General features: G+C 42.8%; 1 protein-coding gene across 2 annotated transcripts in view; it reads right to left on the bottom strand.

Moving 5' to 3' along the window:
• SEL1L3 (SEL1L family member 3) overlaps positions 1–13,732 on the bottom strand; it is a 141,634-nt gene that overhangs the window by 13,342 nt on the left and 114,560 nt on the right. Inside the window, exon 24 of one of the 2 annotated variants that reach the window (XM_003258550.4) lies at positions 11,796–12,959. The exons of the other annotated variant lie outside the window; for it this stretch is intronic. Within the exon in view, the coding sequence (XP_003258598.2) occupies positions 12,820–12,959 (140 nt within the window). The 3' untranslated portion in view covers positions 11,796–12,819. Of the gene's footprint in view, positions 1–11,795; positions 12,960–13,732 lie in introns of those variants that run through there. 2 annotated transcript variants of the gene reach the window in all.

Raw genomic sequence — 13,732 nt, 5'->3', positions numbered from 1 at the left:
AGCTAATTTTTTTTTTTCTGTATATTTAGTAGGGACCGGGTTTCATCATGTTGGCCAGGCTGGTCTTGAACTCCTGACCACAGGTGATCTGCCCACCTCGGCCTCCCAAAGTGCTGGAATTACAGACATGAGCCATCGTGCCCAGCCTGCTATGTGTTTTTAATATAAAGGAACATTGGATTTTGTCTAATGCTTTATCTGCATCTATTTAGATGAGGTTTTATCCTTTTTTAGTCTGTTAATACAATTAATTATATCAATTGGTTTTAAATGTTAAACAACCTTTATTCCTGAGATAAACTACACTAGATCATAATGTCTTCTTCTTTTCATTAATTGCTTGTTTCAATTTGGTAATATTTGGTTAAGGATTTTTGTATCTTTTTTTTTTTTTTTTTTTTTTTTGCGACAGTCTCACTCTGTCTCCCAGGCTGGAGTGGCCCGATCTCGGCTCACTGCAACCTCTGCCTCCCGGGTTCAAGTGATTCTCATTCCTCAGCCTCCTGAGTAGCTGGGATTACAGGCGCCCACCACCACGCCTGGCTAATTTTTGTGTTTTTAGTAGAGACGGGGTTCCGCCATGTTGGTCAGGCTGGTCTCAAACTCCTGACCTCAGGTGATCCGCCCGCCTCAGCCTCCCAAAATGCTGGGATTATAGGTGTGAGCCACCATGCCTAGCCTTTTGTAGCTATGTTCATGAGGAATATTTATCTGAGTTTTCCTTACTATTTTTGTAATATTTTATCTGATTTTGACATTAAGGTAACACTAACCTAATACGTTCAGAAGTATTCTTTTTTCTATTTTTCTGAAAGAGTTTGTGTACAGTTGGTATATTTTCCTAAAATGTTTCATAGATTCAGTTTGTGTACAGTTAGTATATTTTCCTGAAATGTTTGATAGATTCACTGCTGAAACCATCTGGGCTTAGAATTTTCTTTTTAGGAAAAGATTTTCATAGATTTTAACTATGAATTCAATTTCTTATAAATTACAGGCTAGTCAAGCTGTCTATTCTTTTTTTTCCCCTCCCTATGAAGACAGGGTCTTGCTATGTTGCCCGGGTTGTTCCTGGACTCCTACATTCAAGCAATCCTCCCGCCCCAGCCTCCCAAAGTGCTAGGATTACAGGTGTGAGCTACCACATAATATTCTCTTATTACTCTTTTAATGTCTGTGGAATCTGAAGTGATGGCTCCTTTTTATTCTCGATATTGGGAATTTTGTGTCTTTTCTCTAGAGCTTTTAAAATGAATGTTATTGATTTTTTTTCACAAATAACCAGTTCTTGATTTTATTGATTGTCTTTATTTTTTCTGGTTCCAATTTCATCAATTTCTTCTCTTTTCTTTATTATGTTTTCCTTCGGCTTTCTTCAAGTTTAGCTTAATCTTTTTTTTTTTATGGTGGACGTTGTATCATTGCTTTGAGATCTAACTTGTTTTCTTATAAACATTTAACATTATAAAATCCTACAAACGTTGATGTTGTTTTTATTATCTTTCAGTTCAAAATATTTTATTTATTTTTTTCTTTTTAAACCCAGAGACAGTTCAAAATATTTTCTAATTTCCTTTGTGATTTATGTTTTTGACCAGTGGATTGTTTAGCAGCAAGTTGTTTATTTTCTAACTATTCTAGCTGTTTTATTTTTGTTGATTTTCAATTTATTTCCATTGTGGTCAGATAATATATGCCATAAGATTGTGTGTGTGTGTGTGTGTGTGTGTGTGTGTGTGTGTGTGTGTGTGATGGAGTTTTGCTCTTGTTGCCCAGGCTGGAGTGCAGTGGCACGATCTCAGCTCACTGCAACCTCCACCTCCCAGGTTCAAGCAATTCTCCTACCTCAGCCTTCTGAGTAGGTGGGATTACAGGGGCTCGCCACCACGCCTAGCTAATTTTTGTATTTTTAGTAGAGACAGGGTTTCATCATGTTGGCCAGGCTGGTCTCGAACTCCTGACTTCAGGTGATCCACCCTCCTCGGCCTCCCAAAATGCTGGGATTACAGGTGTGAGCCACTGCACCTGGCCAGATTCCTATAGTTTGAAATTGAATGAGACTTGTTTTATGGTTCAAGATACTGTCCATCTTGGTGAGCGTTCCATGTGACCTTGAAAGGAAAGTGTATTTTGCAATTGTTGGGCATGATATTTTATGTGGAACTTAGGTTAAGGATGTCAATAGTGTCTTTCAGCTCTTCTGTAAACCTACCATTTTTTTCAGTTGTTCTGTTACTGAGAGAAGTGCATTTAAATCTCTAACTTTGTAGATTTGTCTATTTCTTCCCATTTCTATCAAGTTTTGCTTTATATATTTGTCATACTTTGTTAGTGGGCATATATATATATTCCATCCTACTGACCTTTTTGTCTCTTGTAATAATACTCCTTATCTTGAAGTCTATTTTATCTAATATTAATAGCCACTGAAGCTTTCTTATTGACTATTAGTACCTTTTAATAATATGCTACTCTTTTTTTTCTTTTTCCTTTTTTTTTTTTTTTTTTTGAGACAGAATCTCACTGTCACCCAGGCTGGAGTGCAATGGCGCAGTCTTGGCTCACTGCAACCTCTGCCTCCTGGGTTCAGGCGATTCTCCCACCTCAGCCTCCCGAGTAGCTAGGACTACAGGCGCGTGCCACCATGCTCAGCTAATATTTGTATTTTTAGTAGAGAAGGGGTTTCCCCATGTTGGCCAGGCTGGTCTCGAACTCCTGACCTTGTGATCTGCCTGCCTTGGCCTCCTAAAGTGATGGGATTACAGGCATGAGTCACCACGCCCAGCCTCAGACTAGGTTTAAACAACAGAACTTTATTTCTTACACTTCTAGAGAATGAGAAGTCCAAGATGAAAGTGCTAGCAAGGTACATATTATCCTGAAGCCATTTTTCTTTTGTTTCTAGGTGGCCGCCATCTTGCTGTGTGCTTGCATGGCCCCTCCTTGACGCATATGTGGGAGAGAGAGCAAGCTCTCCAGCATCTCTTTTTATAGGGGCATTAATCCTATCATGACGGCTCAAACCTCATGAACTCATCTAACCCTAGGCCTCCCAAAGGCCCTAGCTCTAAATGCTATCCCATTGAAAATTAGGGATTCTACATTTGAGTTTTGGGAGGACACAAACATTCAGTCCATAACAAAAATACAGTAGTCTCTCTGTATCTGTGGGGATTGGTTCCAGGACCTTCCTCAATTCCTTGCATGCTCAAGTCCCTGATATAAAATGACATAGTATTTACACATAATCTATGCATATCCTCCCATATACCTTAAATCACCTCTAGATTACTTATAATACCTAATACAATGTAAATGCTGTGTAAATAGTTGTTACACTGTATTGCTTAGGAAATAACAATCAAAATAAGTTTGTACATGTTTAATACAGTTGCTTTTTTTGTGTTTGTTTGAGACAGAGTCTCCCTCTGTCAACCAGGCTGGAGTGCAATAGCGCCATCTTGGCTCACTGTAGCCTCCCTCTCCTAGGTTCCAGTGATTCTCCTGCCTCAGCCTCCCCAGTAGCTGGGATTACAGGCACGTGCCACCACACCTGGCTAATTTTGTGTTTTTAGTAGAGATGGGGTTTCATTACGTTGGCCAGGCTGGTCCTGAATTCCTGATCTCAAGTGATCCACCTGCCTCAGCCTCCCAAAGTGCTAGGATTACAGGCATGAGCCACCGCACCCAACTTGCAACTTTTTTAAATAATATTTTTGACCCAAGGCTGGTTGAGTCCACAGATGCGGAACCCATGGGTATGGAGGGGATGACTGTACTATTTATTTTTAAAGGCTTCTTTCTGGCTGTTTCTAATTGCAAAATCCAAGTGAGTCCCTTGGGGCTGATCTTGTTTTCCAGCAGTGTCTGCTTTACTGAAAGCTGCAGTACAGGTTTTGTCTGTCTATTGGTTAATCCAACACAGTCTTCCTGACACTAAAGCTTTTGCACCCTTCAAAAACTGCTTTTGTGCATCTCATTAAAGAAACACCGAGGCTTCGTCACTCTGTCTAAAGTCACAGTGAAAGCCAAAGTGCAAAAGATTATATTGTGCACTAAATTTCTTTGCCTTCAAAGACACTCAGGTTGTGGCTGACTGAATACCAATAAACATACACCAATTCAGAGGACTGAGGCCAATTTTAGTTTGTTTTTCTTTATTTCTTGTATTTGGACCTCAGCTACCCATAATTGAGGTAATCATTCTCCTCAGTTCATTGCACATCATAACCATTGTGTGCAAGACTCTGCTCTTGTTTTATTTTAATATTTTTCCTTTCCTCACACAGTCCCTCTCACAACCCCTGCCTCTGAGAACCTAAGTGGTCACACTAATGCGTTTGACATATGGTTTAGATGAGTGGTTCTTAACGAGAGCAGTTTGGCTCCCTCTACCACAGGAGACATTTAACAATGTCTGGAGGTTGGTCAGGCACAGTGGCTCACGCCTGTAATCCCAACACTTTGGGAGGCCAAGGCAGGCAGATCACAAGGTCAGGAGTTCAAGACCAGCATGACCAACATGGGGAAACCCCGTCTCTACTAAAAAAAAAAAAAAAATACAAAAATTAGCCAGGCGTGGTGGGGGCGCATCTGTAATCCCAGCTACTAAGGAGGCTGAGGCAGAAGAATCGCTTGAACCCAGGAGGCGGAGGTTGCAGCGAGTGGAGAATGCGCCATTGCACTCCCACCTGGGCGACAGAGACTCTGTCTCAAAAAAAAAAACAAAAAACAAAAACCAAAAAAAAAGAACAAACAAAAAAACAATGTCTGGAGGCATTTTTGGTTGTCACAACTGAGTAGGTGCTACTAGCATTAGGTAGAGAGAGGCCACAGAGATGTTGCTAAACATCCTACAATGTACACACGGCTTCGCACAACAAAGAACTATCTGGTCCAAAATGTGAATAGCAGCAATGATGATTTAAAGCCATGTGTGTATTCTGGCCAGAAGTGGTGGCTCACGCCTGTAATCCCAGCACCTTGGGAGGCCGAGGAGGGTAGATCACGAGGTTAAGAGATCAAGACCATCCTGGCCAACACGGTGAAATCCTGTGGCTACTAAAAATACAAAAGTCAGCTGGGCATGGTGGTGGGCGCCTGTAATCCCAGCTACTCGGGAGCTGAGGCAGGAGAATCGCTTGAACCCGGGATGCGGAGGTTGCAGTGACCCAAGATCGCACCACTGCACTCCAGCCTGGTGACAGAGAGAGATTCCGTCAAAAAACAAACAATCAAACAAAAAATCCATGTGTGTATTCTGAAAGAAAAAATGTGTGTGTGTGTGTGTAGAAACACAAATCTGTATATATACATATAAGCGTACATTCACACATGTACATAGATAGTATCCTTTAGGGGGTTGGTTTTTAACTTACACAACTGGTATTGAGATATAGCTCTGATTCAGTTTCTTATTTTTTCATTCATCAATACATTTTTAACTTAATTAATTAATTAATTTAATAGAGACGAAGTCTCACTATGTTGTCCAGGCTGGTCTCAAACTCTTGTGCTCAAGTGATCCTCCCCCCTCAGCCTCCCACTAAGTGCTAGAATTACAGGTGTGAGCCACCAAGTCTGGCTATTTCTAACCTTTTCAACATATCTGTTGCTGTGCATAAATCTAGTTCCTAGTGGCCGGGCATGGTGGCTATCCCTAGGCTGGTCTCGAATTCCTGACCTCAAGTAATCTGCCCGCCTCAGCCTCCCAAAGTGCTGGGATTACAGAGGTGAGCCACCGAGGCTGGCCATATTACCTATATTTCTAATGTTTATGATGGGAATGAAGTGACATCTTTGTATTTTAATTTGTATTTCTTTGACTTCAAGTTAGGTTGAGCAGCTCTTCATCTACTTTAAGTCTTTGGATTTTCTCCTTCCAGGGATTGTCTGTTCCTGTGCTTTGAATATTTTTTCTACGAGGTTCTGCCCCTTGTTGTGGTTAACATACATTCTTTGCACATTCTAGATGTTGATACTTCAGGTGTGGGATGTTGCAAATCTCACACCTAAATGCACCAGCTTTGTCAGTGGTGTTCTTTCTTGAACAGAAATCCTTCATTTTTGAAGAAGAGAAATCTGTATTTTTATATACTATTTAAGAAATATTTTGTCATTCAAAATGTGTAAAATCTTCTTACATTTTCTTTGATTTATTATTATTATTATTATATTATATTATTATTATATATTTTTTGGAGATATTGCCCAGGCTCAATTGCAGTGGCGTGATCTTGACTCACTGCAACCTCTGCCTCTTGGGTTCCAGTGAGTCTCCTGCCTCAGCCTCCCAAGTAGCTGGGATTACAGGCGCCTGCCACCATGCCCGGCTAATTTTTTTTTGTAGTTTTAGTAGAGACGGGATTTCACCATGTTGGCCAGGCTGGTCTCGAACTCTTGTCCTCAAGTGATCTGCCTGCCTCGGCCTCCCAAATTGCTGGGACTACAAGCATGAGCCACCGCGCCCGGCCAAATCTTCTTACGTTTTCTATTGCTAGCCTTGTAGTTCTGCCTTTCACAGTTAAGTCTTTAATTCATTTGAAGCATTTATTTATTTATTTATTGAGAGACAGTGTCTTGCTCTGTTGCTCAGGCTGGAGTGAAGTAGCACGATCTTGGCTCATTGCAGCCTCGATCTTCTGGGCTCAAGCAATTCTTCCACCTCAGCCTCCCAAGTATCTAGGACCACAGACATGCACCACCACACCCGGCTAATTTTTGTATTTTTTGTAGAGATGGGGTTTCACCATGTTGCCCTGGCTGGGCTCCACCTCCTGCACTCAAGCAATCTTGGTGCAATCAGGTGTGTGCCACCACACCTGGCTAATGTTTGTATTTCTAGTAGAGATGGGGTTTCACCATGTTGGCCAGGCTGGTCTCAAACTCCTGACCTCGTGATCTGCCTGCCTCAGCCTTTCAAAGTGCTGGGATTATAGGCGTGAGCCACCACGCCTGGCCAAGGAGTAGACTTTTTAAATTTCCTCGATAAACATCTAATGAGTTCATAGTTTGGTTAATTTCTAGACGCTTTACAAATGTGTCATTACTGTAAATGAAATCTTACTTACATTTAATATTACTTAGTATTTAATTTTCTAGTTAGTTATTGCTGGTGTAGGAAAACGCTAATATTTTTTTAATTGGCATTTTGTCTTGCAACTTTGTTGGACACTTTATTGAGACTCCAAATGACCTACAACTTGGCATCTCCCTCTATCAGGGAACAGAAAGACTACCAGAGTACCGCTTCCCCAGCTCCCAAAAGCTTGGAAATGATTAAGCAGTAAATAAATTTGGAGATCTCTCTCAGACTTGTCACAATGAAGTCATTCAGAATGAAGAGGAGTTTCAAACCATGAGTTATGAACCCAAATGCCTGCATAAAGGAATAAATGGACTAGGCGTAAAGCAACAGGGAATGGTGGGGACTGCGGCAAATCAGAAAGGACAGACTCTAACTAAAAAGGGCAGACCTAGTCAGCCTCAGCTAACTCTTGCCATGCAACAATGAAAGCCCAGTTTTTTCACATCATTAGAGTTTTTAGGAGAAGCCCCAAATCCTTGATTTTACAATGTTAGCAATTAATTGAAAAATTTAAAAATATTGAGTGGGCCAAAAAATTATATCTGTGGGTTGGATTTGCAACCTATGGTCTAAGAATGTCCCAAGTGGAGGGGACAATTCGGAAGTAGCTGAATATCACCTCTGTACCCTACCGTCTGTTAACCCAAAATATCTGAGACAGGTCTCAGTCCATTTAGGAAGTTTATTTTGCCAAAGTCAAGGATGTGCACCGTGACACAGTCTCAGAAAGTCGTGACGACATGAGCCCAAGGTGGTAAGGGCACAGCTTGATTTTATACATTTTAGGGAGACATGAGACACCAATCAATATATGTAAGATGAACACTGGTTCAGTCTGGAAAGGCAGGACCACTCGAAGCTGGGAGGGGGCTTCCAGGTCACAAATAGGCGAGAGACAAACTGCTGCATTCTTTTGAGTTTCTGATTAGCTTTTCCAAAGGAGCCAATCAGATATGCGTTCATCTCAGTGAGCAGAGGGATGACTTTGAATAGACTGGGAGGCAGGTTTGCCCTAAGCAGTTCCCAGCTCGACTTTTCCTTTTAGCTTAGTAATTCTGGGGTCCCAATATTTATTTTCCTTTCATACCTCCTACTTCCTTTTTCCTTCCCTCCTACCCCACGTTGCCTTTACTGTGCAGGGTTCTATTCCAGCCAGCTTGGACACTAGGCTTGTTGAAATTCAGTTTAGAATTTAAAGAGAGAAGAGGAAGGTTGGGGCTTGAGGTGTGTGCTGGACCCAGATCATACAGCCTTGAGAAATCCCCGGAGGACAGATGTCTAAGGTGGGACATGAATTGACAATTAGCTTACCAGCTTCACCTGAACCCAGGTTTGACCCCAGAACCGTGCCAGCATTTCCCAACCTCATTTGGAGCTGAGCAGTCCAGGATGGCTCCCATGAATGAGTCCATATGCTGGACGGGAACCAGCCTCCCATGGTGTAAGAGCTGTTGGTGGTTAAGGGCTGAATTGTGTCCTGCCACCAAATTCTCAGGTTGAAGTCCTAACACCGAGTACCTCAGAATGTGACAGTATTTGAAGACAGGGCCTTTTAAGAGTTAAGAGTTAATTAAGGTCAAATGAAGTCATATGTGTGAGTCTTTTTTTTTTTTTTTTTTTTTTTTTTTTGAGACGGAGCCTCGCTCTGTCACCCAGGCTGGAGTGCAATGGCATGGCACGATCTCAGCTCACTGCAACCTCCACCTCCCAGGTTCAAGCGATGCTCATGCCTCAGCCTCCCGAGTAGCTGGGATTAGAGGCGTGCACCACCACGCCCAGCTAATTTTTGTATTTTTAGTAGAGACGAGGTTTCACCATGTTGGCCAGGCTCGTCTCAAATTCCTGACCTCAAGAGATCCAGCCGCCTCTGCCTCTGAAAGTGCTGGGATTACTGGCGTGAGCCACCACGCGCTGGTGCCCACTGCAGGCATTCATTAATTAGAGGCCGGGGTACTGTTTAACATTCTGCAATGCACAAGACAACCCTGTCCCCCCAACAAATGTGTGTGGGTCTTAATCCAATGTGGCTGGTGTCCTTATGAGAAGAGACTAAGACACAGACACACGCAGAAGAGAGACCAACCACGTGAAGACACCGAAAGATGACGGTCATCTACTAGCCAAGGAGAGAGGACTTAGAAGGAATCAGTCCTGCTGACACCTTGATCTTGGACTTCCAGCCTCCAAAACTGTGAGAAAATAAGTTTCTGTTGTTCAAGCTACCCAGTATTTGGTACTTGGTTATGGCAGCCCCAGCAAACTAATGCGTTAGGGTTTTTGTTTGTTTGTTTGTTTTTAGAAATTGAGGTACAGAGTTGGGTGTGAAGATTTCTGGAGATCAGTGTTGGAAAATCCTACAAGAACAAGAGGAAAGGCCAGGCATGGTGGCTCACACCTGTAATCCCAGCACTTGGGGAGGCTGCAGAGGATGGATCACTTGAGGTCAGGAGTTCAAGACCAGCTTAGCCAACATGGTGAAAACCCACCTCTACGAAAAATTAAAAAATTAGGTGGGCATGATGGCACGGGTGCCTGTAATCCCAGCTACTTGGGAGGCTGGGGCTGGAAAATCTCTTGAGCCTGGGAGGCAGAGGATGCAGTGAGTCAAGATCATGCCACTGTCCTCCAGTTTGGGTGACAGGGCGAGACTCAGTCTCAAAAAAGAAAAAAAAAAAGAAAAAAGAACGTGAGGAAAGCAGAATTGGGCTGAGTGAGAAGCTGCATTCGGTGAGGTTGCAACCAACATGGAGTTTCGGAGCTGGGATGCCCTGCCCTTCAGCACTGTTCCAAATTGAGGCAAGGGACCTTTGTTTTCCTACATCAGTCATTCTCAAGGTGAAGGGAGTGTGATTTTGCTCCCAAGGAGGTGTATGGCTGTCACACTGGGAAGCAGGGGTGGCGAGTGCCCACCGCAGCATTCATTAATTAGAGGCCAGAGGTGCTGTTTAGCATTCTACAATACACAAGACAACCCTGCCCCCTAACAAAGAACCATCCAGCTCAAATGTCCACAGTGCTGAGATTGAGAAACTCTGCTTACATCAAGGAGCCACTGGCCATGGGCTGCTCTTGCAAGGGTATGCCCTTGGGCAGATCCTGGCAGCTTAGGGCATTTCCCAGTGTGGCGTGTAGCTGTGAGCAGTCAGCAGCTCCTGTTCCCAACAGGTTGGAAATGGGTGTGTTTGCCATGAAGAGAGGATCTCAGCAGAGCAGAGTAACTCTCTGGCCCCTCAGACTGCTCTTTCTTATGTTATAAAAATAATGACCTACCTTATTTAGGACCTGATACAGTTTGGATATTTGCTTTGCTCAAATCTCAGTGCTGAAATGTAATCCGGCATGTTGGAGGCGGGCCTTGGCAGGAGGTGATTGGATAACGGGGATGGATTTCTCATGAATGGTTTAGCACCGTCCCCTTGATGCTGTCCTCATGATAGTGAGTTCCCATGAGAGCAGGTTGTTTAAAAGTGTGTGGCAAAAAATATAAAAAATAAAAATAAACAAGCATATAATAGGCCAGGCACGGTGATTCACGCCTATAATCCCAGCACTTTGGGAGGCTGAGGCAGGCGGATTGCCTGAGCTCAGGAGTTCAAGACCAGCCTGGGCAACATGGCAAAACACTGTTTCTACTAGAAATACAAAAAATTAGCCAAGCATGGTGGCACATGCTTGTAGTCCCTGCTACTCGGAGGCTGAGGCACCAGAACCTAGGAGGGGGAGGTTGCAGTGAGCCGAGATCGTGCCACTGCACTCCAGCCTAGGCGACAGAGCAATATTATCTAAAATATATATATATATGTATTCGAATATATATATATATATATATGTATTCGAATATATATATTCTCTCTATATATATAGATATAGATCTCTATCTCTCTATCTATAGAGAGAAACAAAAATAAAATAAATGGAAGTCTGTGGCACCTGCCCCGGTCTCTCTTGCTCCTGCTCTAGCCACGTAAGACATGTCTGCTTCCCCTTCGCCTTCTGCCATGATTGAAAGTTTCCTGAGACCTTCCCAGAAGTCAAATAGCTGTCAGCACCTTGTTTCCTGTACAGCCTGCAGGACTCTGAGCCAATTAAACCTCTTTTCTTTATAAAGTACCCTGTCTCAGGTATTTCGTTATAGCAATGCAAGAACGACCTAATGCAAGACCCTATCCTGTAGGCTTTACATATATTATCTCGCGTAAGCCTCATACAAAGCCCAAGAGGTGGTTTTCATCGCCCCATTTTATAGTACAGGAATCTGAGACTTAGAGAAGGTTAATCACTCACCTAAGGTTACTGAGCTTGTCAGTTACAGGACCAGAATTTGAATCCAGGACTGTCAGCCTTCAACCTCTGGCTTTTTTGCAAATAGGAGGGACAACATTTGCTAAAACAAGAGCAACGCTCATAGGAGGAGGAAGAGGATGAACTGCAAGCTTAGCCTGGAATGAACATAGAGCCCAGGCTCAGAGCAGCATGAAGCCCTGAAACAATGTCTGATATTGTGTGAACATTCCAAGGCCAGACCTGAGCTCAGGATTCCTGGAGAGAAGCCTCCTGCCACCTTCCTATCCGCAAATGTTAATGGGTTATGAAAAATAAGCCCTCTCACCAGGAGGACTTTTCTTTTTTCCCTCCTCAAGGAGAATGCATGGACCTTTAGACTTTGCATGGTAACAGTAATTATAAAAAAGGAAAAAAAAACACTTTCTGGTAGTCAATTGTATAAAAATAATTTTATTTACTACTGTAAATAAAGTAGTGCAAAGAGTAGTTTGGACCAACAATATTGCATTATTGATTTATTTACTACCTTAGCAGCATGTAGTATACAGACATTCTGCTCTTCCTCTTCCTCTCTAACACACACACACACACACACACACACACACACACACACACACACAACACACACATCCCTGTACAGACTCAGGCAGGCATAAGGGGTAGGGATGAAACTATAAGCTAAAGGCTTACTTTCTGTATATTCCATTGCTGCCAGTCTATTCTAACGGGTAACTCATGGAGAAGACTACAGTTAAGTACTAAGAATCTTCTAAATGTAAGTTCATGGATTGCAATTGAAATGTAAAAGATACCCGACAATGCCATTAAATGATTCGGAAGCGCTACGACCCTAGAAAAATTCAAGGAGAAAAATGTAAACCAATTTACAAAGCTATCGCCCTCCCTGCATTTCCAGACATAAACAATTTATTTCAAGGTGTCTTATAACTGCTAGGTCTCAGAAGTCAAAGAGAAATCTATCAATTCGGCTTTGAGGAACAGGGCTGTGGCAAGCACAGGTACCAAAATATTATCCACCTTGTAGAGTAGTCATAATTTTCTGTTCTTCAATAAAGGGATGAACCACGCACTATGATTCTTAAGACACATCTTAGTGTATAAGAATCCAGATCTGCCATAGGGCAAGCTATGACTCCTAATACATACGATCACTAGAACAAAAGTCTGTGATGGCCCAGTAAACTTCCCCACATGCCCTATGATCAAGATGTTCCTTGTATGTGTTTGATGACCTTTGGTATTACCACTGCCTGATCTGGGTACTTCCTTGTAATTTGACTTTTAAAAAAAATGACACCAATTGCAAAATTTGCATCCAGTTGACAAGACATTTAAGGTGTTTATCAGGATCATGCCCTGGCCCCAGCTTCCCAATACCAGCTGTTGAAAAGATTCTCTCTCATCTGGAGAGAACTGGAGTGCACAGTTCACCCACGTGGCTCTGGGTTATTAGTTACTGTGGGCTGGTCTTGGTCAGAGGCAGCTGCAGCTGGAGTCATAGCTGGACTTGCAGTGGACGTGGCAGTGTCTGGGGAGGCCTGGGATGGTCTTGGAGGGGGATCGCTCGCTGCAGAGACACATGCACAACAGGTGCTGAATACTCAAAACAGTGCATTCAGAATGTACAACCACACCTAGAGACTGGCAAGCCAGGAGAGATGCATCTAGTCTAATGACCCTGACACTAACTAGCCAGGCAACTCTGGACCCATTATCTAAGTTTAAGAAGATGCCACCGCATGCTGACAATCTGATTTCTAAATAAAAACCCTTCAAGAGTTTCACCTCCAAGTGCTGATGCTCATCCCCAAGGGGACATTCTAGGAAGTTCAAGAATGGGTCCCCAAACTTCTGGCTTTTCTGGATATATGCAGGAATTCTTCGGGCCCCTTCCAGTACCTACAGAAGAGGTCGTGGATTCCAACACTCTTCTGAAAGAATAGGAGAGTGATGGGGAGGGGCAGGATGTTGTAGAATGATGTGCCCTTTCTAAGTCATTAAAGCCACTACTCTGGCAGGTGATGTAGTGCTTAGAGCCCCAGTGATGAGGTACAAAGACCATTTTGCAACAGTCAGGAGAACTGGGTTGGACAAGTCTCATTTATCTTATGCTAACAAGTGACCTTGGGATAGATACAGGTGGCAGACATTTTGGTTGTAAAATATTTGAGGCTTCTGGGCCTCGGTTTTGTCACTTGTGAATTGAGAGTCTTGGATTAGATGATCTTGAAACCCACTTTGATCCTAAGATTTACCTTCCTGATGATCTCTGAGGAAGTTAATGAAGTACTAAGGCATGTATTTTCAAGCTCAGGGTAATGTTTAAATCACCATGGTAAC

The sequence above is a fragment of the Nomascus leucogenys genome, chromosome 20, assembly GCF_006542625.1.
Source record: "Nomascus leucogenys isolate Asia chromosome 20, Asia_NLE_v1, whole genome shotgun sequence".
Classification (NCBI taxonomy): Eukaryota; Metazoa; Chordata; class Mammalia; order Primates; family Hylobatidae; genus Nomascus; species Nomascus leucogenys.
This window is presented reverse-complemented; position numbering and strand designations above follow the sequence as displayed.